Raw genomic sequence first — 26,607 nt, forward strand, 5'->3', positions numbered from 1 at the left:
CTGGAATGCAATGGTGCAATCTCGGCTCACTGCAACCTCTGCCTCCCAGGTTTGAGTGATTCTCCTGCCTCAGTCTCCCGAGTAGCTGGGATTACAGGTGCTTGCCACCGTGCCCGGCTAATTTTTGTATTTTTAGTAAAGATGGGATTTTGCCATGTTGGCCAGGATGGTCTTGAACTCCAGACCTCAGATGATTCACTGACCTTAGCCCCCCAAAGTGTTGGGATTACAAGCATGAGCCACTGCACCTGGCCAAAGAAACAGGATTTGAGCTCAGGACTATCTGGGTCCAAACCACATGCCTCCTGTAGGCTGGCCCTTGGTGCCAAAGGACAGGGTAGGCTGGCACAGTGTCAGAGACAGGCTTTTAGGGGCCCCGCAGCCTCCCTCATCCCCATTTCCACATCTGCAAGCCAGCAGGGAGCTGACCTGGTGTCTGGACTGTGGTGATGGTGGTGGTGATGATGGTGGTGGTGGTGGTGGTGGTCTCCTCATCGTCTCCTGAAGCTGTGGAGGAGGCGATGGTCCCCTGGATTCCAATCCCTGCGCCCTGAGACACAACCTCTGGAACCCATGGCCTTCCCATGTCTCCAGGACCCTCTTGGGTTGGTGTCCAGGCTCTGCTAGGGGGTGTAGTGCTGGGTCTCTCCCCTGGGCCTAGGGTGGGCACTGCCATGCTGGGCCCTGGAGGTAGGGGAGCTGTGATTCGAAGCACAGGGGGCTCTGACTCCAGACTCCAGGGCCCCTCCTTGGACTGGGGCTGGGTGGGTACCGCAGCTGTGGCTGGAGTGGGGCTGGTAAAGACAGGGCGGCTGTCCTGGTTGGCTAGGCGGGGAAGGGGACTTGGGGTGAAGGGTGTAGGTGGGTCAGGCTGGAAAGGCAGCGCTGGTCTCAGCTCCTCATCTCCCTTCTCCAGCCCCTCTTGTAGGAATTCCTCAAGCAGCGGGTGGTGGTTGAGCAGCTTCAAGGTGGGGGCTGTGGTGACAAAGTGGACACCTCGTTCTGGCTGCTCAGGTGTGGGGGCTGCTGTCAGCTCGCCATCTGTCTCCTCGATGCCTGGGGCTTGTCCTTTCCCCATGGTTGGGGCCTCTGAAGAGAGTCCTGGAATAATAAGGGATGGTCAGAGGTTCTCCCCCTGCTCCAGAGAGCAGCATCACGCCCAGCTCAAGTAGTTGTGCGGGGGCAGCTCTCTTTGGACAGAGAGCCCTGAGGAGCGTGCTCACTGCTGAGTATCACGGAACTACAGAACTGATGAGCTGGAAGTGAGGCGCTATTACATACTTCAAGGGTGGCACGTGAGACACTCTTTCTCCAGCACCAGAGGCAGACATTTCTAGCCCATCTATGTACCATTTCCTACTGTTCTCAGGTTCAGCCTCAAAATCCTCCTCAACACAGCACTCCACCAGGTCACACCTGACACCTCAGACTGACGTGACAAATATTTGCCATCCCTAATGAAAAGTAGAGACCTTATTTTACTAATGAGGAAATAGGCCAAAGAGAGGAAGTGACTTGCTCAAAGTCACACGACCAGTTGAATTGAGATGAAAACCTTAAGCGAGCGTAAGTGTGTCTCCCACCACAGTGTCTTTCCTGCCTGAGATGATAGGGCATTCAAGTTCATTTCCCGTTCTCAGTGAACCTGCTAGTCATTAGCCTCAGGAAATGCGTCACATATTTGGGATTTTATTTTAGATTTCCTCATGGTTGCATGACTTCTTTTTTTATTTGTTCGTTTTGAGATAGGGTCTTGCTCTGTGGCCCGGGCTGCAATGCAGTGGCGCAATCATGGCTGCACTGCAGCCTCAACCTCCCATGTTCAAGCGATCCTCCCACCTCAGCCACACTCCCCACACTCCCACTTCTAGTAGCTGGGACTACAGGTGCTTGCCACCATGCCTGGCTAATTTTTAGAATTTTTGTAGAGATGGGGATCTCACTATGTTGTCTGGGCTGGTCTCAAACTCCTAGGCTCAAGCAATCCTCCCACCTCAGCCTCCTAGGGATTACAGGCATAAGCCACTGCACCCGGCCATGGGTGCATGACTTCTTTGTTAGGGGCCCAGTAGTTTCTCTCATTTCTCAGGAAATCATTTCTTTTGTACTCTTTTCTGTTTTTATGGTCCATAAAGCATAGTCCATAAGCTAATGGAATATGAGTAGAGTGGGAAGAGCCAAGTTCTGGAGCTAGGCAGACATAACTTCAAATCCCAGATCCACTACTCTAGGGCTGTGTGCCCTCAGGCAAATCACCCAAACTCTCTGAACCTTAGTTTTCGCATCTGTAAAATTGGATTTCCTTTTTAGGATTGACTGAGATAATATTACATCCCTTCTCTATTTGATATGTCCCCCTGAGTTCCCTTAATCTTTCTGGTGACAATAGTCAGGTTCCATTTAGGGCAGGGTCAAAAACAGGTGTAGAATGGAAATCTAGCATGCTACGCACCCACCCCCTAATCCATGGCAGGCATTGCTGATCAATTTTGGTTATTTCTTGCTAAGGCCCATGTGGGAGCAACTTCCTTCTCACAATGTTATCCAGGCAGCCACTACCAATCAATGTGATTGGCTCTGGGGGATGAAACTTATTTGCTATCTCTGGTCCGAGGTACAGATTGCTCTGCTATTGATTATGTTGACTTATCCAACCACATAGCTGGAGAGATGATGCGTATTCTGCTTGTGGCCCACTCGGATCCCCAGATCCTTAACTGCCAAGAAAGGTCAATGAATGCTGGCTCCAGATTCAGCTCATACAGAATTTTGCCAGCTCTGAGAAGCCTGGGAGGATATTTCTGATCCTTACAGCTCTCAAAATGGCTGCATGAGGACTTGAAGGGAAACACAGCCGGGGTGAGATCACAGAGTTTGCAAGGAGAAGGTCGCTTCCTCCGCACGTCTGATGGTGGGGCTGTCATTCCACAGGCTCACACCCACTCCATGGATTGGCAGGCGTGAGGAAGCAGCAGATGGCCTACGTTCTGTTCAGGAGACCATAGCAGCTCTGATGTGTCAGACAAATGGGAGGAGGGAGGAAATTGGGTGGGGGAGGTGGGTACAGGTTGGAGGGCTCTCCATTCTTCTGGGGCAGAGGAGCTTGGGCACCCCCAGCCCTGAGAAACCAGGACCAACTGCTATTTCCTGAGATGCCCACTAAAGCAGCCCATCTGTGTCTTGGCATTGTATGCCAGCCACTGACAACGCTGTCCAATCTAGATGTCCAGCCAGGCCCATACCCCCCAGAGCAGATGGTCCACCAGTGCCTGTCTTTCATCTGAATCAGTTATGGAAGGTCCAGGCAGTGCCTGTGACATGCCAGAACAAGGCTCCTCTTTCTGCCTACCCCCCAGATGTCACACAGGCTTTGCCAGGTAAGCTGAGACTGATTCTAGCATGGCACAAGGAAGGGGTGCTTTTCTAATCACATAGATTGGAGCCCCCTAGAGCCAGGCATTGTTTATGTGGCCCCTTTCCACAGTACCCAATAAGAGATGGGGCCCTTGGCTCTCAAAGTAGGTAGCTGTGGGACTCTTCCCTGGGAGAAGGAGTGCACAGAGATCCTCTAATTCAGGAAGTGACCAAGGCAGGCACAGCTCATCCTGCTGGCTGCCAGGTGGGTGCTGAGCAATGGAGCAGCACTAATGGGCACCTCCCGTCGTTGTCGATTGCACTGTGGGATCGAGATAGCATATCAAACAAGCAAATTGATTCCAAAATCAGCTGCCATTTGGTCCCAGCGGGTGCCACCCGCTGTCAGAGATGGTAAGATAACCTCTGGGAGACAACCATTTCTGGGGAGAGGGCATCTCCAGACCCCCTGGTTGACTCTGTTGGAGGCCTGAGGTCCTGTGACCTGTCTCCTAGTTTCCCAGGATTGTGGCCAGGGGATAGGGGCTTCTCTCTGCCTGAGCTGACTGAATTCAGGGGTGCAGGGACTGACAAAGAGAGAGTATGATACAGGGGACAGCAGAAGAAGGTGTCAGGGGCTCCGATGCCCAGTCTCATCAGGCACTACTGTGTCAGGCCCTTCCCAGACTTTGTATCATTTAATAGATGCTGCGCCTCTGGGAGATGGGAATTTTATTTCCACTTTACAAAGACCTGAAGCCTAGAGAGGTGAGACAAAGACTCACCTGAAGTCTCGCAGTGATGCAGCTGGGATTTAAACCTACGTCGATCTGGCTTCAAAGCCCTAGGTCTTTCCACGCACCCACCTGCCTCATGGGAGGGAGAGACTGGAGCTACACAGCACAGAACACTCCAGCCAGTTGAAGAAACTAAGTCCAGGGAGAGGTAAGGACTTGTCAAAGATCTCACGCCATTTAGAAGTCTGGGGCCAGAACTTCTGGCATTGAGACTTGGGTTGGGCCCTGGTTGAGCAGGCCCTCCGGAAGCCTTCTGGCTGGGACCCAGGGAAGTCCCCACCCCATGCCTGAAGCACATCTGAGCCACGAACCCAAACTGGAGACCCAACAACACTGCTGTGCCAGGGCACAGAGCCACACAGACCTGGGTTCAAGTGTCAGTTCTGCCACTTAAAAGTCATGTGAGCCTGGCAAGTTGCCTCTCAGAGCCTTCACCTCCTCAGCTATAAAATGGGTACTTTGCAAGGGTTTTGTGGGAATCTGCATGCCCTGAATAGCAGAGTTCTGAAGGCTGAGGGAGAAGGCTACAGTCAGAGGTTGGGCAGCCCCTGTCGAGGGAACACTGAGGCAGGCTTCTAGGGTAGGAAGCAGCTGGCCCCTGGCAGGTAGGGGTCCCTCCTCTCTGGGGGACTACCCGTGTTCCATGTTGGGTGGCAGCATGTGTGACCCTGAGGATGTCAAAGACCTCATCCATAAAACAAAGATAATACTGCACCATGCAAAGGGCGGCCACCTTCAAGGCCCTGCATGTCCGTGGGTGGCAGCAAGATTGTCCCCGGTGATCCCCACTTGCCAGGCCCACCTGGTGTGAGAACACAGGATGCACTCCCTGTTGCTCGGTCCTCCCCTCCCACAGGGCCTGGGGCTGTATTCTCCAAGTGGGCTGGGTCCGGGAAACACCCCTCCCCTCCCCGCAGGCCATCCCGGGTGGAGACAGCCCAGGAACTTCCCGGGGCCTGCAGCCCCCAGCCCTGGCATAGCCCCGCCGCCGCCTGGGCCCTCCCCCCGCATTAGCTCTTAAGCTATGCAAATAGACATCGGAGGGAGCCCTGTTTAAAGTATTTAGACGAAATGAAAAAAGGCTTTCATCGGCACTAATGAGCCATTCAGGATGCCTCCCCGGTGGATTCTCTCCCGCTCCCGCCTCCCTGCCCGCACCGCCCCGCTATGGCCCCTCTTGGGATTGGAGGCCCCTTCCCCCCAACCCCAGCCTGAGACTCCCTGAGAGGACCGCTTACCCCGCCCCAATTCCCAGGGCCCAGCTGTGTGAGGGTGGAGCGGAGGCCCCATGCGCTCCAGATCTGGATCCGGATGGGGAGGTGGGGCCCAGCCTGTGTTTAGGGGAAGCCTTAAGGACTGGGGTCTCTTCTAGCGTCCAGCTAGGTAGATGTTATGGCCTCTGTCTTATAGATAGGGAAACCGAGGCTCAGTGAGGCCCAGAAGCTTGCCCAGGTTCACAGTGATGGTGTGCGGTGGAGCTGGAGTCATTACACAGTGCCCCAGCCTGGAGGAACCACCGTACCAGGCAGTGGTGCCACCTCAGGGCCAGCTGGCCTGCCCCTTCAGCGCTGCTGTTTCTGCAGATCTTTCTGTACCAGTCAGCCAGAAAACCTTGGGTTCCAATCCCAAATCGATGCAACACTAGCTGTGTGACCCGGGCGGGGGCTGCCCACTCGAGCCTCTGTCTGCTCATCTGTAGAGTGAAGACATACTGGGTTTGGGGAGGGCTCATCTGTGGACAGACATACTGTCACCCACTGTAGCCTCTGGAAGGGCAGGCGGCGCTGCCTGTCACTCTGGCAGCCCCTGAAGAGGTGCCATGTATTCCCCAAGCCTCTGGCCCCTCCGAGGTGGACAGGCACAGGAGCCAAAGTTCTGGGACAAGTTCAGGCCTGATCCCCGCCTTGTGGCAGCACCAACTGTCAGCTTCGGGGGAGGGCATGACAGCGTGTGGGTGCAAGGGGGAGCCTGAGGGACAGGGCGGGCAGGGGGCCCACTCCTCTGGGTTCCAGAGGTTAAGCTGGCCCGGCACGGGGAGAATGAGAATTTAATGGGATTCATTTATTATCCCATAAAAGTTAATGAGTTTATTCTGGAGGTTCCCTGGCCCCTTTCAAGTTTTAATAGGGGATTAGTGAGGGCCTGGTCCCTGCAGACCCCTATTATCCGAGAACCTGACGGAGCTGAGAGTGTTTGGGCCCCCCAGAGCCAGAGTCCATCCTTACAGTACAGTTCTACGGGCCCAGCCCTGCCCTCTGTTCTGTGAGGCCCCAGCTAGAGGCGGGCAGGGCTATATAGGGCTGCTGGGATCTGCGGCCTATTCTAGAGGCTTCCAATTCCATGTGCTGCTGAAATAATTACCCCCACAGTGTCCAGCACCTGAGGCAGGTGTGCTGCTGTCTATCTGCCTATGTTGACAGGGAAAGCAATATAACCCCCACGAGACAGATGAGGAAACTAAGGCCCTGAGCAGGGGTGTGGCTCCTCCAAGGTCACCCAGAAGCTATGGCCGAGCCAGAATGGACACATTCTGTCTCCTGTGGTCTGTAGCCAGGAAACTGGGGCTGGCAAGAGCTGCCATTCACTTACTCTGTGCCCCCTGTGTGCTGACCATGCACTCAGGGCCCTCCTACCTAATTTCTCTTTCTCCCCTTGCTCCAGGAGTTTTCAGACATTATTCCAAGAGATGAAGACACTGGGGCCCGGAATGGTTATGTAACTTGTCCAAGGTCACGCAACTAATGATGGCAGAGCCTGGGACTGGAACCCAAAGCTGGACAGCTCCATAGCTCAGCTGACTACTGCTCTTGCTGGCTTTCAGCTGTAGCACCTGGGGCCTCCTATCTCCCCACCAAGCTGGACACCACTATCCTAGGGTACTCATGCCAGGAGCCCTGCAGCTTGGATGATGGGGAAGGGTGTTTTGGTCGTGTCCTGGAGGGGCAGTTGTTGGGTTGGACACAGATACACTCAAAAGGACCTTCTCATTTCCAGAACAGGTGCCTTCCCCGTTTTGGCTCCATTTGCTCACGCGATTCTGTCTCCCTTGCCATGGCTTCTCTACTCCTTTGCCTCTGCAAATCCTCCCCATCCTTCACAGGTCAGTTCCTATCCTTCTCTGGAGAGCCATCCTTGCCTGGCCCTTCTCTTGACCTCCTGGGGGCACTTCCTGGTGGGCTCCTAACACATGAACAGCTTGTGTCCCCTGGGCAAGGATCCAGCAGTGGGTATCTCTCTTCCTGTTTCTCTCCCTGGTGCTAGGCATAGTGAAAGCTGGGCTCAGGGCACACTGTTTCCAAGCCCTGATTCTGCCTCTCTGCACACTCAGAAGGCACCCTGCTCCCCAAAGTGCCTAGCCCTTGGCCAGCAGGGTGGGCAGGAGCAGGTCCTGCAGGGAGAAGATGGGCAGCCAGCCCTTGGCAGTGCCCTATCACAGCCCCAACTGGCAGTTGATGGGGAGTGTCTGCTGGCACAAGCTGGTGGGTCCCCATTGCCCCAGACTACCCTCTCTTCCCCTGCCACTGATCATCCCCATCACAGCCTCTCACCACTCTCTCTTTCTTGGTCAACCCCTGCAGTCCAGTCAAATTTGGATTGCAAATGAGAACGGGGGCACCTCCTCTTGGCCAGGCTCCAGGCGAGGCAGTGGCTGGTTCCCAGAACCTGAGCTCTTGTAGCCTTTGTGAGCCTCTCATCCCTCCCTCACTTACCCAAGAGGAAACCAAGTCCAGAGGGTTTTCCCAGGTCACACAGCAAACTTGGGGCAGGGTTGGGACTCAGGTTGGGGCTGGGACATCTAGCCCAACTACTGGGAAGAGTGAATCCTCCAATCTGGAGCTGTCTATTACCTGTGGGCTGGCCTCCAGGGACAGAGAGCCCACTACCTCCTGAGCCGTCCTGGTTGGGGACAGGAGTAACTGTGGGCTTTGGCATCTCCAGAGTTGGGGTCTCATTGTCACATGGAGGGAGCATGGGTGGAGGTAATGGGCACCAGCTAGGAGTCAGGCCATGCTATCCTCATCCCACCCCTGACAGGCCAGGTCCCCACAACACAAGTCACTTCCACAACCTGAGTTTCCATATTTTCATCAGTAAAATGGGTCCCTGCCAGTTCTCACATTCCAGGATCTAGTGAACCACGAAGGGCTCTATGAATAAAAATATTGAATGCTGCTGTTTACTGAGTATACATTTACCACATGCCCAGCAACACTCTAAGTACTTTACCAGAATTAATCCCCATAATAACTTTATGAGACGGGAACTTTTATTATCCCATTTTATAGATGAGGACACTGAGACCCAGGGAAATGCATTAGCAGTTTGGATGTGTCTGATTCAAACCTGAGTTGTCTAGCCCTAGAGCAGCACTGTCCAATAGAACTTTGTGATGATGGAAATATTTTTATTTATTTGTCTTATTTTTAGAGATGAGGGTCTTGCTATGTTGCCCAGACTGGGCTTGAAACCACCTTTGCCAAAATTATAATGGTGAGAAAATTGTGACAGTGAAATTTAGATGTGATCTAACAAACTCATCTTACCATTAACCTCCAGACTGCCCTTGGTCATTCCTGGGTATGGGCCAAGCTAACTTTGGGAGAAATTTAGTTTACAGTTTAAATGATAATAGCCTTTCCCAAAACTAAACCACCTTTTAAAAACTAATGAAAGAGGCCGGGTGCGATGGCTCATGCCTGTAACTCCAGCACTTTGAGAAGCCGAAGTGGGTGGATTACCTGAGGTCAGGAGTTCGAGACCAGCCTGGCCAACATGGTGAAACCCCATTTCTACTAAAAATACAAAAGTTAGCTGAGTGTGGTGGTGCACACTTGTAATCCCAGCTACTCAGGAGGCTGAGGCAGGAGAATCACTTGAATCTGGGAGGCGGAGGTTGCAGTGAGCTGAGATAGCACCATTGCACTCCATCTTGGTTGAGAAGAGTGAAACTCCATCCGCCACCCACAAAAAAAAAAAAAAAAAGAATGAAAGACCACCAGGTTAGAGGATGAGAGGGACCTGAATTCTGCGGAGATGTAGGCTTAGTTAAACAATTAGCAGCCATTATTCTGGAAGTCACAAGATTTGCAACTTTCCCCATTACTCCTATAAATGACATCACTATTGTAGAACCTACGATTGGTTTGTTGGATGTCTTTTCAGACTTTTGCATTTCTTTTTTTCTTTACTCTGTCACCCAGGCTGGAGTGCAGTGGCATGGTCTTGGCTTGCTGCAGCCTTGACCTCCCAGGCTCAGGTGATTCTCCCACCTCAGCCTCCTAAGTAGCTGGGATTACAGGCGTGTGCCACCACACCTGACCAGTTTTTGTATTTTTAATAGAGATGGGGTTTCACCATGTTGCCCAGGCTGGTCTAGAACTCCTGAACTGAAGCAGTCTGCCCACCTCAGCTTCCCAAAGTGCTGGGATTACAGGTGTGAGCCACCGTGACTGGCAAGACTTTTGCATTTCTGTTGACAAGATGGCTCCACCTGGCTTAAGACTCATGACTCCTGGGTCCTGCGGCTCCCACCCAGAAGTGGACTCAGTGTAGGAGGACCATTTTCCAGACCCCTATGATTTCATCCCCAACCAGTCAGCAGCACCCATTCCCCGACCACCGGCTATAAAAAAGCCTAGCCTCCTTCAGGCTTGAAAGATGACTTCCAAATAATAATAATAATAATAATAGTAAAAAACCAAAAAACCACCAAGACCCTAGCCTCCAAATATCCAGGGAGGCTGAATTGAGTAGTAATACAACTTTGGTCTCCCATTTATTTATTTGTTTATTAAAAAAACTTTTTTTTTGAGACAATCTCACTCTGTCGCTCAGGCTAGAGTGCAGTGGCATGATCTCATCTCACTGCAACCTCTGCCTCCTGGGTTCAAGCAATTTTCCTGCCTCAGCCTCCCAAGTAGCTGGGGCTACAGGCATGTGCCACCATGGCCAACTAATTTTTGTATTTTTAGTAGGGATGAGGTTTCACCATGTTGGCCAGGTTGATCTCAAACTCCTGACCTCAGGTGATCTGCCTGCCTTGGCTTCCCAACGCTGGGATTACAGGCGAGAGCCACTGCTCCTGGCCTTTATTTATTTATTTATTTATTTATTTATTTATTTATTTATTGAGACAGAATCTTGCTCTGTCATCCAGGCTAGAATGCAGTGGCACAATCTTGGCTCACTGCAACCTCTGCCTCCCAGGTTCATATGATTCTCCTGCCTCAGCCTCCTGAGTAGCTGGGATTACAGCTGTGCACCACCAAGCCTGGCTAATTTTTGTATTTTTAGTAGAGATGGGGTTTTATCATGTTGGTCAGGCTGGTCTCAAACTCCTGACCTCGTGATTTGCCTGCCTCAGCCTCCCAAAGTGTTGGGATTACAGGTGTGAGCCACTGTGCCCAGCCCTTGGTCTCTCATTTAGCTGGCCTTGTGTATTAAATAATTTTTCTATTGCAATTCTCCTATTTTGATAAATAGGTTCTATTTGGGCAGTGGGCAAAAAGGAACCCATTGGGCAGTTACAGACTGGAACTTCTGGGCTCAAACAATCCTCCTGCCTTAGTCTCCTGAGTAGCCGGGACTGCAGATGCATGCCACCATGTCCAGCTTGGGAATGTTTTATATACGTGTGTCTAGTATGGCAGCCAGTAGCCGCATGTGACTATTGAGCACTCAAAATGTGGCCACTGAGAATGAGAAACTAAATTTTAAGTTTTATTTCATGTCAATGAGTTTACTTTTTTTTTTTTTCTTAGACAGAGTTTCTTTCTTATTGCCCAGGCTGGAGTGCAATGACGCGATCTCAGCTCACTGCAACCTCCGGCTCCTTGGGTTCAAGTGGTTCTCCTGTCTCAGCCTCCTGAGTAGCTGGGATTACAGGCGCCTGCCACCACGCCTGGCTAATTTTTGGTGTGTGTAGTAGAGACAGGGTTTCACCATGTTGGCCAAGCTGGTCTTGAACTCCTGACCTCAGGTGATTGGCCCACCTAGGCCTCCCAAAGTGCTGGGATTACAGGTGTTAGCCACAGCGCCTGGCCAGTTTATATTTAAATAGCCACATGTGGTCAGTGGCTACCATAATGGAAAGTGCATATCCCTACCTGTCTTCTCAGCCTTACAGTATTCACCACCTCTCAGTGAGGAAGAACCCAGGGTGGGACTCCTGGAAAAGAGTTAAGATGGGGTGTCTGGCTGGGCGCGGTGGCTCAAGCCTATAATCCCAGCACTTTGGGAGGCCGAGACAGGCGGATCACGAGGTCAGGAGATCGAGACCATCCTGGCTAACACGGTGAAACCCCATCTCTACTAAAAAAAAAAACACAAAAAACTAGCCGGGCGAGGTGGCGGGCGCCTGTAGTCCCAGCTACTCGGGAGGCTGAGGCAGGAGAATGGCATAAATCCGGGAGGCGGAGCTTGCAGTGAGCTGAGATCCAGCCACTGCACTCCAGCCCGGGCGACAGAGCGAGACTCCAGACTCTGTCTCAAAAAAAAAAAAAGATGGGGTGTCTGCTCCCCTTCTTTTGGGTCCAGGAAAACTGCAACTTGGGATTGGCAGGGAGAGGTGACAAGGAGCCCTGGACTTCTTCGGGTTTTTTGGAAAGGCCTCGGGGAGCTGCGTGTAGCAGCCACTCATTCCTCAGGGAGGATTCTTGTCATCCACCGATGAGGTTTGCTTTCTTGGCTGCGCACTGGTGCTCTGAGGGTTGGATGTATGATGGGCAATTCTGGAAGCTCAGGCAGAGCCAGTTTAGGAGGATTTTATGGGTGGAGGACAGCCAGGAACACTTAGCCTCGTGCTTTGCCCTCACATGTGTGTTCCAGGGGAACGTTTGCTGCGCTCTGTTGGCTTGCCCCTGCCTCACTGCCCAGCCGGCAGCACGGAGGGCAGAGTATCTGGCCTGGCTACTACCCCGGAGCAGCTGCCTGGCCTCGGGCACAGGATAGGCACTCGCATTTACTGAGCACCCACTATGGGCCAGCCATGCACTTCACAAAGAGCTGTCTTCCACCTAGAGTGGCAGCCCTTTGTGCTTGGAATCAATAGTTTATGCTTGGCCTATGAAGAAACTGAGGCTGAGAGGCAAAGTGAATCCTCCTAGTTCACACAGAGGAAAGTGGCAAATAAAGAGTTTGAACTGAGTCTGCCTATTCCATAGCCTGGGACGAAAATGTCTACTGCCTTGACTACTGCTTTGTGTGAGCATGTGTGCACGAGCCCTGGAGTGTGTGTGTGTGTGTGTTCAAATGCATGTGCATGTGAAGGTCCAAATACATGCCTGTGTCACAAATCACTACCATGTGTCCCTGCCCAAGGATGCCACACTCTGGGACCTGGCTTCAAGCAGTCCCCAAGCCCAGAAAGTCCCTACCTCCCAAAAGAAGGGATATATTTCTCTCCAAGGTGGCTGTTGTGCCCCCTCCTTTTCACTCTGCCCTCTCCTTGGGCCCTGACCTGACCCACCCCAGGTCCGTCTGTCCTGAACAGCGTCTCAGACTCTGGGTAGGTTGGGGAGGGACAGACTAGCCGGAGCTGCGGCTGGGCCAGTCCTCTTTGCTCCAGTGTCCCCTCCCTCCCATGAGGCTGTGACCAGGGGCCCAGAGGAGAGGGAGCTCCCAGCTAACTGCCACGTTCTCTGCTTTCCAATTTACAATCTAATATGGTCTTGCCACTGCAGAGTTGGGGGCTGGAGAGGTGATGAATGAGGCCTCTGCTCCTGTGTCACCTGCTGCACTCTACACCTTCCCCTGCAGCCCTGTGCTCCCCTCTCCTGTCTGCCTGCTGGCCCTGGGGACCCCAGCCCTGCCTGCCCACAGTTCCTCAGACTGGGCAGGTGGCACCAGAGCTGGGGGCCTGGAGTAGGGGTTAGGTGAGAGGGAGGGACTGACCTTGAGGTAGGGGCAGGAGTTGACCCCGGCCCCTGGGGTAGGATGGAAGGAATGGTCTTGGCATCACCCCCTCACCAGTCTGATAAATAACCAATCTGCTGTACCTCACCCTGCTTATGCCAGCTCCCAGGAATGTGGCCAGGGCAGAGTCCTAGGTAGGGCTGGAGCTGGGAACTGGGCTTCGTTCTCTCCCTGGAGGGGTTTCTGTCCATCAGCTCCTCCTGTCCATCTGCTAGCCCCAGGCCCCTTCTCCTACCTGCTATGTTAGCAGGCAGAGAATGAGGAGCTACCCACTGGCCCCAAGATGGGGGCGTGGAGCAAGTGGGCAGAGGTATGTGGCCCTGAGCTGGGTGCTCGGCTCACAGCCCTCCCCCTGTGCCAGACACTTCTACCACCACCATATGAGCAGCAGAGGCCATATTTCTCTGAGTGGAAAATCTTCGAAGTGTCAGCTGGGACAAGGAAGGATGTGGAGGCAGGAACTGCATTCTCCCTGGAGCCAGTACCAGGGTCAGCTCTGTCCAGTGCAGTGGTAAAGTTGGGGGACAAGGGTTGATCTAGGGAGGAATAGCATCCCCTCCATCCTTTGCCCTACTGCCTGGCTCCACATACCCACCAAAGACAGTCCTTCCTAGCCATGGAGCCCATCAAGACAGGGCAATGAGATGCCAGGGCTGGAGAGCAGGTTCCTTCTGGCCAGCATCTCTGGACTACTGCCCCCTCCCAGCCTCTGTCCTGAGGTTCAAAAGGCAACACCACTGAGGCTGTTCCAGCACATGTGTCCACTTCTGAGCTGAATCACCAGCCTGGCAGCCCCAAGCCTCTGTGGCCTTTGGGTCAGATGAAGGGGCTTGTTTTGTGCACCAGGACCAAAGTTACCTCCCTGACTTTGTGACCTTTGCCCTGTGGTTACTTTTGTCTGCTGCTTCTGGGAGGAGATGAAGTTGGAGAGCTTGGCTGTAAATGGAGGGGCCGTGAGCCCAGACCCCTGGGCTACCCTGATGCTGAGGTGAGTTCTGGCCACTCACTACCCTGGAGGTCCCTAGCGTGTCTATTCTTAGCTGTGGAAGCTGAGGAGCCTGGTGAGGCCTTATTAGAAGGCCTTGAGCATGGAGGGAGCTCTGCCACTGACAGGCTATGCGACCTTGGGGTTGCCCGGCCTCTCTGGGCCTGGCCAGTTTTTCATACAGTACTTGGTTACTGACTTTTGTTTTTTGTTTTGTTGTTGTTGTTTTTTCCTTTTTTGAGACGGAGTCTCACTCTGTCTCCCAGGCTGGAGTGCAGTGGCATAATCTTGGCTCACTGCAACCTCTGCCGCCCGGGTTCAAGCGATTCTCTTGCCTCAGCCTCCCGAGTAGCTGGGATTATAGGCGCCTGCCATCGCGCCTGGCTAATTTTTGTATTTTTATTAGAGACGAGATTTCACCGTGTTAGCCAGGATGGTCTCGATTTCGTGACCTCATGATCCACCCGCCTCAGCCTCCCAAAGTTCTGGGACTACAGGCACCCGCCACTGAGCCTGGCTAATTTTTGTATTTTTTAGTAGAGGCAGGGTTTCACCGTGTTAGCCAGGATGGTCTCGATCTCCTGACCTTGTGATCCACCCGCCTCGGCCTCCCAAAGTGCTGGGATTACAGGCGTGAGCCACCGCGCCCAGCCAACTTGCCACTTTTCTTTTGTGTGCGCTGGAGCCTGTCTTCTCATCTCCCTCTGCTGAGCATCTGGAGGGCTAGGCTGTGTGTATGTGTTTGTGTGTCTGTGTGTGTGCACATGTGTAAGTATGTAGATGTGTGAACATATTTGTGTGTGTGTCTCTGTGTGTGTGCGTGTATGTGGTGGCAGGGGTGCATGAGGTGAGGAATAGGAGTAGGGGATGGAAGTGTGAGAAGAGGGCCTGGAGAGAGCACTAAGGTTTCTGGGCAGCTGCTGTGTGCTAGACTCCATGCTGCCCTATCATCTACACCATCTGATTAATCCTCCCCATCCCACAGGTGGAGAAACAGGGTCTGAGAGCTGACGTGACCTGTGGCAGGTGGTCTAGCTGGGCCTGGGAGGCAGACCCTGGGGCATCCTTGTCCTGCTAAGCTCAAGAGACAGACAGAAGGACAGATGCAGGAACAAAAGACTTTGAAAGCAAAGATGGCCTGCGACCAGAGGACTCCCTCCTTGGTCTCTCAGTTCAGACCCCTTGAACTGCCCTACCGTACCTTCTCCCAGCTGGTGCGAGTTTCCAGAGCAGCTGTAGCAGTGGTGGTGGTGGGACCTAGGGTGAAGGCTCAAGAGTGTGGAAGGCAATGAGCTCTAATGGTGGTCTTTTGGCAGAGTTGAGCTGTAGTAGGGGCCTGAAGCTCCGCTGGGGAGTGCAAGGGCAGTACTGGAGGTCCCTGGGTGGGCCACCACCTCCAGGCGTGCCTCCCTCCTCTCCACATCCTGACACTACGAGCTCCTTTCTGCCTCTCCCAGCCTCTGTGTGGGAGACGCAGAAGCTCCAGCCTTATTTCCAAATGGCCTAGGGAGGAGTCACTGGAGGCCTGGGCTCTGCCCTTAGGGATTTGGAGAGGTTGTCAGGGCAGAGGGAGGGCAACCTGGGACCTCTCCCAGCCCCAGGCAGGTGGGATGAGCTTCACCTGCCCCAGCGTGTGGGCCCTGCACCTGTGGGGTATCCCAGGCACCTTTTGTTCTCCAAGGCCTTGTGGGCCTGAGGAGAAGGGGCCCCGCCTGCCCAGCACTCCAGCCCATGAGGCTGGCCTGGCCCTTCACTTCCCCAGCAAACCTGAGTGGGGGAGGGGAGGGGTGCAGAGCTGCTAAAAATAGCAGCAGCAGCTCCAGTTATGAGTCTCCTTGAGGGGTCAGTGGAGCCTAAGATTGGGGAGGAAGAGACTGGAATGGGCTGCAGGGAGGGAGTGAGACCAGCCTGAGCTGGGGCCTGCTGTACCTTATACTCAGGCCACAGTCCTAGGATGCAGGGACAGAGGGCACAGACATGCAGGGATATATGGACACAGACACTCAAGGACAGGTGAACAAGCCAGGCAGAAATGCACGTAGACATGACTACCAGCACATCTGGGGCTTCCTCTCCCCAGAACCTCAGGAACACCAGATGATCCCAGCTGCACGGCCCCCAGCCTCTCAGGCCTGTCCCTTGCCTCCACCTTGTTTTGACCTCCAAGGACCCTGCAGAGCTGGGTGTGTGGACACTTTGAGTTGAGAAGGCTAAGCCCACCTCCCTTGTCTCTTTCAGTCTCCTGTGTGTGCGGCTCTGTGTAGGAAAGGACCAGGGGTCACCAGAGGCAGCATCAGGGATAGAATTACAGCACAGACCAGAATTAGGACACCAAGTGGCTGTCGCCTCAGGGGCATCACTCGACCTGAGCAACAGGCTCTTTCTAGCCTGGCTGGCAGGCAGAGGGAGGCATGGGAAAGAAGTGATTGGACCCAGTAGGGCAGGACTGGGGCTCTGCCAGGAGATGGGTGGGAAGTGAGGGAAGGGGGCCAAGGGGATCTAGAGAAGTAAATGCATGGAGGACCGCTCTCATGCATGCCTTGTTTGATCCCACCTTCACACCTTTGCCCAGAGATGCCCCTTTTGCCAGGGGCTCTTTGGTCCACAAAATTGACTCCATCTCTTACCTTTCCTCTAACCAGCCAGAAAATAGGGCTTCATGACAGGAGGGGGCCTGCCAGCTGCTGGACCAGAGGTTTCAAATCACCAGCATATCTCTCTGCTAGAGGTAAACAATGTCTAAGACAATGTCCATCAGAGCAGCAAGCCAGGGCGAAGGCCTCAGAAGCACCCTGACCTTGGTCCCTCTGCATTGCTAGTCCCACCTTTTTGGACAGACCCGAACCAACTGGTGCTCACCCCCACCCCTGCCTCAGCAGTCCAGCCCTGGACTCCTGGGTTGTATGATTTAGGCCCTGCAGGGATGCCTGACAAATCAGCCTCTCCTGGTGATGGACATCTCTGGCTGTTTGAGGGGCCTCCTCTCAAGAGTTCTTGTGGTTTCTTCCCAGTAATCATCCCCCCACCCTGATTTCCTTTGATCTTGAGGCTGCTCCACAAAAGAGGTGGGGCAAGGACAGGCATCATGAATTCTCAAGGAAACTGAGGCATAGGGGTGTGACACAACTTGCCCAAGGTCACCCAGCCAGCAAAACCCAGCACTGGGTGTAAACCCTGCAGTCCTGACTCCCTGACCAGGCTTCTTCCTCTTATGTTCTTCTTTTAAGACTCCTCCCTCCTCCTTGAGCAGAACTTGGCTCCTCACACTGCCTGATGCCACCCTGCCCCCAACCCCAGGCTCTGGGACTCCTTAGGCACCTGCTGGCTGGTGGGACCCAGGCCAGACACTCAGCAGGTGGCTGCCTGGGGGACAAAGGAGTTGGGACTCAGCTGCTGAGCTGGGAGGAAGGGAGGGAGGGAAGGAGGGAGGGAGGGAGAAGCTATGGGGAGGGAGGAGGGATGGGGTTGGAAGTGGGGAGGAGAAGTGTCCGCTTTGGTGTCTTTAACAAGGAGCCACGAGCAAAGAGGGGTAAAACACATGCCCATGAGCATGGGGGGCACTCAGTGGTTTAGGCATTTTTCCACTGTGACCCCAAGTTCTGTCCTACCAGACTCTTGACCAGTTAGAGGGAGGGGCTTGAGGGTAGAGAGAAGAGCCTGTTGGGAGGGGGGATGGAGAGACTGAGAGAGATTCCAAAGTTGATGCCACAGTGTCAAGGTTCTGGCTGGCCCGGGGGACCCAGGGATAGGGAGGGAGGGCATGGGAAGGAGGGCATGGTGAGGAGAGATTCTGCAGCACATGCGATTTGGTGCTGCAGAATCCAAGTAGCGGGTGTCCCCCTTCTTTCCCCACCACAAATTCATGATGCTTGTCCTGTTCCAGCTCTTTAATGGAACGGCATCAGGATCAAAGGAAATCAGGGGGGTGGTGACTGGGAAGAAACTAGAAGCCCCCCCACCCCTTGAGAGGAGGGTCCTCCAACAGCCAGAGCTGTCCAGTGGCAGGAGAAGCCCTGTACCTGCTCTTCAGGGGCACACCTGACCCGCCAGAGATAGGAAGGGTTTTGATGAAGGGCACCCATCATGGATTGGCCCAGGGACCCCAGAGACAAACTCTTTTGCTACAAATGAGAAACTGAGGCCTTGAGCAGTTCCTGGCCAGGAGTCTCCTGTCCTTCTGGAGGCCAGAGTAGTTGGATCATATAGATGCTGTTTGTCATTTCATCTGTATCTCATTCTATTAAAATCAGAGGGTTGCTAGTCTAACTGGAAAGAGAGTCACAACTGAGCTCATTAAAAAGGCAGCTCCACTCTAAACTGAGTTCCTTAAGGGGAGGGATTATGTTGTATTCCTGCCGATCAACGCACCTGGTAGGTGTTGAATAGAGGGTTGTTGAATGGAGACTGGATGGATGGATGGATGGAGGATGGACAAGCTAAGTTCTGTTGGTGTTTGGGAAACAGAGAGAGCCGTCCGGGCTGGGTGATCAGGAAAAGAGGGGATGGGAGAATTGAAATAAGCAGAAGAACCCAGGATGGCATTCCAGGTATGAAAAAATGGCTGAGCAAAACTGTAGGGGATGAGTGAAACAAGGCACGCACAGGGTCTAGGATTCACCCTAGCATCCTCACGGCATCTCCCCACTGACCCCTTCATTCAGTCCCTGCTCATCTCCTGGCAGAGCCCCTTGTTCCAGATGGGCCCAGCCAGGACTTCCCACCCCACCCCCTCCCTCCTGCCAGACTGCCTGCCAGCAAGGCTGCAGGCTCTGCCGCCTGAGACCCAGAGACCCGGATTGTTGTTGGAGAATCGGCAGGTTTGTGGATTGTTGTTGGAAAAGCCGCAGGTTTGTTTGCTCTGGAACCCGCGGAGAAATCCCAACAATCAATGGCCAACAACACTCTGCCTGCCGCTGCAGCATCGATCCTCCCCTCCCACTTCTGGCGGTTTGGGCAGCAGGTAGCCAGGTGGAAGGAAGCTGGGGCAGGGTTGGGCCTTCCCACCTAGGGGCTGGGCCTCAGCGGAGGCTGAAGGGGAGAGGTAGGGAAGCCCAGGATGCCAGGACAGGAGTGACTGGTCCTCTCATTCACAAAGCCCTCAAAGGATTGGAGAGTAAGAGCCACCCCAAATCACTCTGCTCTGGCCCAGCAGTTTAGCGACCATAGTTAACCTGACTCCCAGCGCCTTGCTCTTTCCTGGCCTCCAAATGTTGGAAAGGATGTTTTATTCCTTTGCCATTAAGGACTGAGAAGCATCTATCATCATCAGAAATGTGCTAGAAGAAAGTGAGGGGCTGTTTATGTCTTGGGTCTATCTGACAACATGGGTTTCAACTTGATTAATAAAAGACAGATAATAACTTCTATCTCATAGAGATGATAAGGGAACTAAATGAGCTAATGTATACAAAGCAATTTGTATGGTGCCTGGCACGTAGTTGGTACCAAATAAATGTTTGCTATTATTGTTGCTATTATTATTATTTGGATAGTGATACTCTGCTGGGTTCCCATCTGCCTGTAGTGAAACTCTCCCCTATACCAGGAAAGTGGACACAGTGCTAGCTGAAGCCGGGTTTTGTGAAATGGGCAGACACTTTGGAGTAGCTTTACTACTTATTGGCTGTGCAGCCTCAGGGTAAGTAACTTAATCTCTTCAAAACTCAGTTTTTCCATGTGTAAAATGGGAACAACTAATCTCTTACTGTCAGTACTAAATAGAAAAGTCATGTGAAAGGCTTGACCAGTGAAGGCTAGGCCCCTAGGGATTCTGGGCAGGCCTCGCACCTCAGTATATGTCTATGGAATGAATGAATGAATGATGGATGGATGGATGGGTAGATATACCCCAGGGACTGCTCTTTTAGGAGCTGTGGATCTTAATTATTATGGTTCTGGATGATTCTTAGGCCTCCACCTCTCCATTAAAGGGCATGTAGGCTCATAGCTGCTCCCAAAGATTCATGTTGGTCCCTGTAAGCTATGTGAGAGTGTCTGAAGCTGGGAGATGGATGAGGGGGCTGTGGAGCCAGATGACATGGATTCATCCTTCCCTTACCTCTCAGTGCCAGCCAAGTCCATATGGGGCATCCCTCTCAGCAATTAGGGGTAGTGGGTGGGTGCTTAGGGTGGCTGTTATGGGAGGGGGTCAGGAAGCCTGGGCTTTACCTCTGCCAGTGTCCACCTGTGCAACTCTCATTAATTTATTCAACATGTATTTAATGTCTGCCGTGTGCTAGACTCTGTGCCACTGGGGACACAAGGAGTGGTGGCACTAAGGGGTGACTGGGGAGAGGCTTCAGCCCATGCAGAATGGCCGTCAGCACACTTCCCCGGAGCCACCTCAGGCTGATGGCGTGACAGCTTAATTTGCAGAAGGAAAAAACGAAGTAAAGGCTATAATTTACAGTTGGGATAATTGGCCAACGTTAGCAAAGGAAAAAATTCTAACATACAATCTATGTAAAAATAGCGTGCTTGCTACGCAAACTCAGCTTCAAGATTCGGTCGCAGCTGCCATAGGCCCGCCTCGCCTTTCTAACCAAGCAACTGACCCTAAACTTCTCCGGAACAGGAATTCTAGAGCTTCCCCAAGACATAGCAGGTGAACAAAACAGACTTGGGATCATCTTTGCTGAGTTTAGTTTTGCTGCTGGAGCATCAAGCAATCAGGGACTTGTGACCCAGCAAGACGGAGACCTGGATGGGGGAAGCCAAGGAATGGTGAGAGCACAGAGGAGTCCTCTGACCCAGGCTGGAGGACGGGCGAGGCTCCCCTGAGGAACCATATAGTAGACGCCCCTTAAATATGTACTGAAGAATTACAGGAAGTGCCAGCTAAGCTAATACTTGAAGCATGAGGTACAGTGAGCCAGACTGGCCCAGGAGGGGAAAGGAATTTCAGGCAGAAAGGCTGATAAGAGCCCAGAAGCTGTTGAGAACTTGGTTCATTTGACTTGGCTAATTTGGAAAACTGAAGCTAAAACTCCTTTGGCCTGGCTGGGTGGGTTGGCTTCCCAGAATTGCTGCTTCCTGTTGGAATTGGTCTTGGAGACCCCCTAGTGCCTGCTTCCCACCACCCAGCTGCAGACCAGTGCTGGCAGCATAGTCTCCTCCGGAAGCCTCTTCCATATAGAACCCGGCTCCTCCTCCCTGAGAATAAGTCAGTAAGCTGGGGACCCAGAAATCTGCATGACTTGTCAAGAACTTTGAGGCTCTCCTGTGCTATAAGGCATGGCAATCTTACATTGAAGGCTCCAGAGAGTGGAGAGCCAGAGAGGGCAGGGGTATACGTGAGATCACATGGGAGCCTGGGCTCTTAACTACCTGCACTGAGAAGTCCCTTCACTAGTGTAACCCTTGCCTAATAGGCCTTTTTCTGTACTCTCTTTCTTCTTTTTTTTTTTGATGGGGGTAGGGGTGGGGTTGGTAGAATACTGAGCCCTGACAGCTCTGCCCAAGTGGGGGCACAGCATTCCTGAGCTGATCCCAGTCTGGCAGATGGGGCTTGATAGGGCTAAGATAGGTGGGGACAAGGAGCAGAGGAAGCTGGAGGGCCTGGAACTGGATGGATGGAGGGGCTAAGGAAGCAGGCTTTCTGATATGCCCCCCATATTTAGGCAGGTGTAGTAGTACTGGTGGGGAATGGAAGCTCAGTTTCTAATTAAGCCCAGCCCTTGTGTCTCCTTGCTCTCCATTAGTGCCCCACAGTGTCCCCAAGGCATTTTAAGCTGCCACCCTGCTGAGGAGGCCGGGAAGGCTGCCAGGGCCTGCCAAGCTTAGACCTATGAGGAGCAAAAAGCCAGCTCAGGCTTCTCCTGTCCACGGCAGTCTCTGGGTCCTCCAGCCTCCTCAGAAGCCTGGGGCCAGTGGGCAGGGGTGTGCTGCTGCCTGCCATGGTCAACCTCTGGGGTTCTGAACAGAATCTGGACTGTCTCCCATGCGGCCTTGTCCTCAGTACCACTTCCTGATCCTGAAGTGCCAGGCTGAGGACAAGGAGCAGGACCTAGTATTGGTTTCAGCCGCAGCCCCCAGACTCAGGGATGTGCTGTTAGAATCCAGCACCTACCAAGGAGTCTGCAGGAAGCAGCAATTACCATTTTGGGTTAAGGCAGCCCTGGTTTGTTAACCCTTGCAGCACTGGAGCTCCTGGAAGCCGAGTCGTCCTTCCTCTCTTTTCTCCTCCGGATCTTCCCTCCCAGACATCATCCCTCAGTTCTTGGCAGAGTGAGCAACCCAGACTTGCCATCCCCAGGCTCCCTCTATCACCACATTCTCAAGTGGAGCCCAGAGAGGTGGAGCAGCAGGTCCAAGGTCACACAGCCATGGAGGCGGACTCCATTCCCGAGACCCAACATTACCCCAGTCTCAGTGGCTTCCACCTTCACAATCTCTCTAGGCCACATTCACACATGCAGAGTTTAATTAACTTTATTGATATTCAGAAATTAGGAGAATGACTAAAGGTAATTGCTCATTAAAAATCATTAAACTGACACAGCAGGCTCGGCATACGCAGCCCCTTCCACACCGCCTTCTTCCTTCACTGTGGCTGGATCGCCCAGGCACCCCACACAGCTTGGGAAGATATCCCGTGACCCAAGGCGCCCCTGGTGCCTGACGCCAATTGAGCCTCGGAGGCTGCAGAAGGGAATAGGGGACTGAGCATGTGAGGTTGGGCCAGGCCCAGCACGATCTCACCCTACCTCCGTAGCCTCAGCACACCAGGCCTCCTGAGGCATCTGGGCCGTGCCTGGTTACATCCTGCAGCCTGCATCCCGCCTATGAGCAAAGCTCTGAGGGCCTCATCAGAGAGGTGGCAGGGCCGAAAGGCTGAGGGATGCACTCCTCTGGCTGAAAAGGCTTATAGCCCAAGGCCTTTGCTCCTTTAGGCTTGCCTTCACAAAGCTAAAGTGCCCAGGGACCCTGGGATGGCCAAATGTGCTGCTCCTCAGTGAGATGACTCACTATCCCAATGTCTGGGAACTCCAGCCCAGCTGAGGAGAGAGGAGCCTCTGGTCACCCAACTCTGACATCCCAGCCCTCTCACCCTCAGGCTTGGCACTTCAGGGCTGCTGCTGCTTCTCCCTTGGGGAGTGAAAATAAAGGTCTTTCCCAACAGCCAGACTCCTACCCCACATATCTCATGGGCACTGGAGATCCTGATAGTCGGGAAGGGACACTGCCCAGGGACACACAGACTTAAGGCCACAGAGTGAGCAGGCTCCTCCTAATACCCACACCCACATCCCAATCAGGGCTGGTCGGATCCCTGGTCACACCAGCCTTCCTTCTGGATTCCCATAGTCTCACTCTAGCCCTTCAGGGAGCTCTCTGGCTGAGGCTGCACCCACACACTAGTGGCCTCACACGGTCCTCACACCTGTTCACTGCTGACCCCTCACCCAAGGTTTGGACCACCTGAAGTGCAGACACACTGGGACTGGCTCCTCTAGGCATGCAGGGCCCTGATTACTCTCACATTCAGACTCACAGACTCACACACAAGGCCTTGACTACTTGCCAGGGGACAGGGCCCTGTGCCCCGGGGGAGCTGTCCAGCGCCAGGACCCATCAGGACCCAAGATAGGTTCGGAATTCTTAGGGACATTCTCAGGCAGCTGGGCAGGGATTCATGCTTCTCCTTCCTGGTTTCCGTCGCTGGGGTGGGGCTTGCAGGACTCTTTCCCTCTCCCCAAAAGTGAGCACATGGTTTCAAGTTCTGGGCACTGCCGGAGACCCAGCGTGGGCAGACGGGTGGTGGGGCGAGGACACTGGGCTGTGTGCAAGTGGAGCTACAGGCTCAGAAAAAGGCTTCTGCGTCTCTGGGGCCGCAGTTTTTCTTCCTGGATGAAGAAAACTGCCATCCAGCGGCCCAGCCTGTCCCTGGCTGCGCTGCCCTGACCTCGGCAGCGGCCTGAAAAGATCGAGCAGGAAAACTCCCACCCTCACACTTCTCCACATCAGACGCTTCAAACCATATGGCAAGGGACGGCAGGTCTCAACTCCAAGTGAGGTTCTGCCGACGACCCTACCAGCCGACTGGCTGCAGCGGGAGAAGGACGTGGGTGCCAGTAGCTTCCATGAGAGCTTGTTTGAGCCTGGACGGCAGGTCCAGACAAGACTCTTCCCAGAGGCACGGAACCCCTATCCTCTCCCCAACACTCCCTTGCCACTCACACCATTGCCAAGCTTCCCTCTACTCCAGACCGATGAAGTTGGGGACCAGACTCCTAGAGGGGGCGCGGGGATTCTCAGGGTGTGGGGAACAGGTCCTCCAGAGACAAATCTGCCGCGCAGGTGGGGAGTGGATCGGGGCCAGGCAGGAAGGCAGAGCTCGGGGCAGTGGTGTGTGTATGCGTGTGTGTGTCTGTGTGTGTGTGTATGTGTGTGTACAAGGAAAAGACTTTGGGGAGGACAGAGTCTCTATCCCAGGATCTCCGCTGCTGCAGCCCAGGGCAGAGCTAGGAGCTAGATAGGGGGCCCAGGCCCTCGGAGTTTCTCTCTAGAATTGTGCTCTAGGTCCCGACTCTGGCTTGACAGCGCCAAGGCACGGGGAGGTAAGGGAGGTCCCAACCCCGGGTCCGGCCGCCATCCGGCCCAGTCTCCCCGCAATAAGAACACGAGAGGCCCCGGAACCGGCGGCAAAGTCGAGCGAAGTTTGGCAGGCGGCAGGGGAAGCGGGACCGCGGGTCGCCAGCTGGACCGTCCCGACTCACTGCCCTGCGCCCCCCCCGGCACGCGCCCCGGCGCCCTGAGACGCCTAGAGTGTGGCGAGGTAGCGCGCGGGTGAGCGCGTGTATGCGGGGAGTGGGTGGCGTGATGAATTGCAGCAGAGAAATCCCATTAGATCTGGGGAGATGATTAAAGGCGAGGTCTCGGCCGGGCGCGAATGGCGGGAGCCGCGGCAGCTTCCCGCCTGCGAAGCCCGCGAAGCCCGCGCCCCGCCCGGCTTGGCCGGCGCCGGGGGCAGCGCAGCCGGCGGGGCGCGGTGCTTGGACTGGGCAGCCAGATGCCCGAAGCTGGGCACCAGGTCTCCCTTCCCACCTCTGGGGCCCCGCTCCCGCCCCCGTCCTGCCGCCGAACGCCGGAGTCCCTTACCGTGAGCTAGGAGCGCCAGCAGCGAGGGCAGAAGCAGCAGGGCTGCCGGGCGCATGGTGCTGGTTGCGGCCGCGCCCCGGGCTGGGACCGCGGCGGGAGGGCGGGGGGCTTGGTGGGGCTTGGGTGCGTGGGCAGAGCCAGGTCCGGCCGGGGAGAGGGAACGGGGCCGCCGCCGTCACCGCCACTGCCGCCGCCAGCGCCTGACAGAATCAGCACCACGGCCAGCGCCTGGCGTCGGCGCCGGGGATCGCCGCGCCGGGCTGGGGGCGGGGGCGCGGGAGGAGCTGCTTACCGTAAAGTCTCAAGCAAAGGCGCAGAGACCCAGGGGCAGGAACCCAGGCTCCCGAGCCACGGAGACTGCCCTACTCATGTGCGCACACGGCCCCTGCCCTTCTGCGCTGCCCACACCCAGTCAAGCATGCCACTCTCTCTACCGTTAACAACCTGCCAAGGAGGTGGATTGTCTTCTGATTCTCCATGAGAAAGAGCAACACCTTCCCCACCCCTCTCCACCCAATCCTGGTACCTGAGGGCATCAAGGGTGACCTGGGAAGACATCCGAGAGTGAGGCAGCTGGTGAGGCTCGTGTGCCCTTGTGGCAGTTCCGTCTTGGGCCGATAATGAAGATGGCTTTTGAGCGTACAAAGGACAATAAATTATTACTTTGTGCTCAATAAATGCCAGGGCTCCAGGCAGCTGCATCAGCAGCAAACTGTGCTCACAGAAAAGCTTAATTATCCTGATATTATAGTTAAAAGCCAGTGGCATTCGCGTCTTGGGGAGATATTCTTCACTTGGCAGGAGGCAACCTGGGCCAAGCTGTGGGCAGCTGAAGGTAGTATCCTGGGTCCCCATGTAGCCCTGGATCTCCAGGACTCTGCCTTGGCCCCTGTGCAGGACGAGAGAAGCCACAATGACAGTCAGTACAGACCCTTCATGCCATCTATGCCCAGGTTTCTGGAACTGGTGGAGAAAATGGGATAGGCATGAGACAGGGTTTCCTAGAGCTGTTTTATTTTATTTTATTATTGTTTTTAGAGACAGGGTCTCTGTTGCTTAGGCTGGAAATGCAGTGGCACAATTATATTAATAGCTCACTGTAACCTCAAACTCCTGGGCTCAAGAGGTCCTCCCACTTCAGCCTTTTGAGTAGTTAGGACTACAAGCATGCGCCACCAAGTCCGGCTAATTTTTAAATTTTTTGTAGATATAAGGTCTCACTATGTTGCCCAGAATGGTCTTGAACTCCTGGCCTCAAGTGATCCTCTTGTCTTGGCCTCCCAAAGTGCTGGGATTAAAGGCGTGAGCCACTGTGCCCTACGACTGTTTTAGATAGAAACTTGAAGGAGGCCCAAGGGAGTAGGCTGTACTATTAAAGGCATGGAAAAATAACTTTCCAGGGCCCTGCTTGGGCTGAGGAGCCCCAGTGAGTCACAGGACAGCAAGGGGGAAGTCACA

At 54.2% G+C, this 26,607-nt stretch overlaps 1 protein-coding gene across 4 annotated transcripts in view; it reads right to left on the reverse strand.

Annotated features, from left to right (window-relative positions):
* The window catches only part of SEZ6 (seizure related 6 homolog), a 50,160-nt gene extending 24,767 nt beyond the window's left edge, over positions 1–25,393 (reverse strand). For 3 of the 4 annotated variants that reach the window (XM_003912532.5, XM_003912531.5, XM_009189986.2), the window contains exons 1-2: positions 25,150–25,393; positions 430–1,101 (exon numbers count right to left, since the gene is read on the reverse strand). In XM_003912532.5, the coding sequence (XP_003912581.1) occupies positions 430–1,101; positions 25,150–25,204 (727 nt within the window). In that variant the 5' untranslated portion in view covers positions 25,205–25,393. Of the gene's footprint in view, positions 1–429; positions 1,103–25,149 lie in introns of those variants that run through there. The other variant, XM_009189987.4, reaches the window with a different exon arrangement.
* Between the last annotated feature and the right edge of the window lie 1,214 nt (positions 25,394–26,607).

Source organism: Papio anubis, chromosome 17 (assembly GCF_008728515.1).
Source record: "Papio anubis isolate 15944 chromosome 17, Panubis1.0, whole genome shotgun sequence".
NCBI lineage: Eukaryota > Metazoa > Chordata > Mammalia > Primates > Cercopithecidae > Papio > Papio anubis.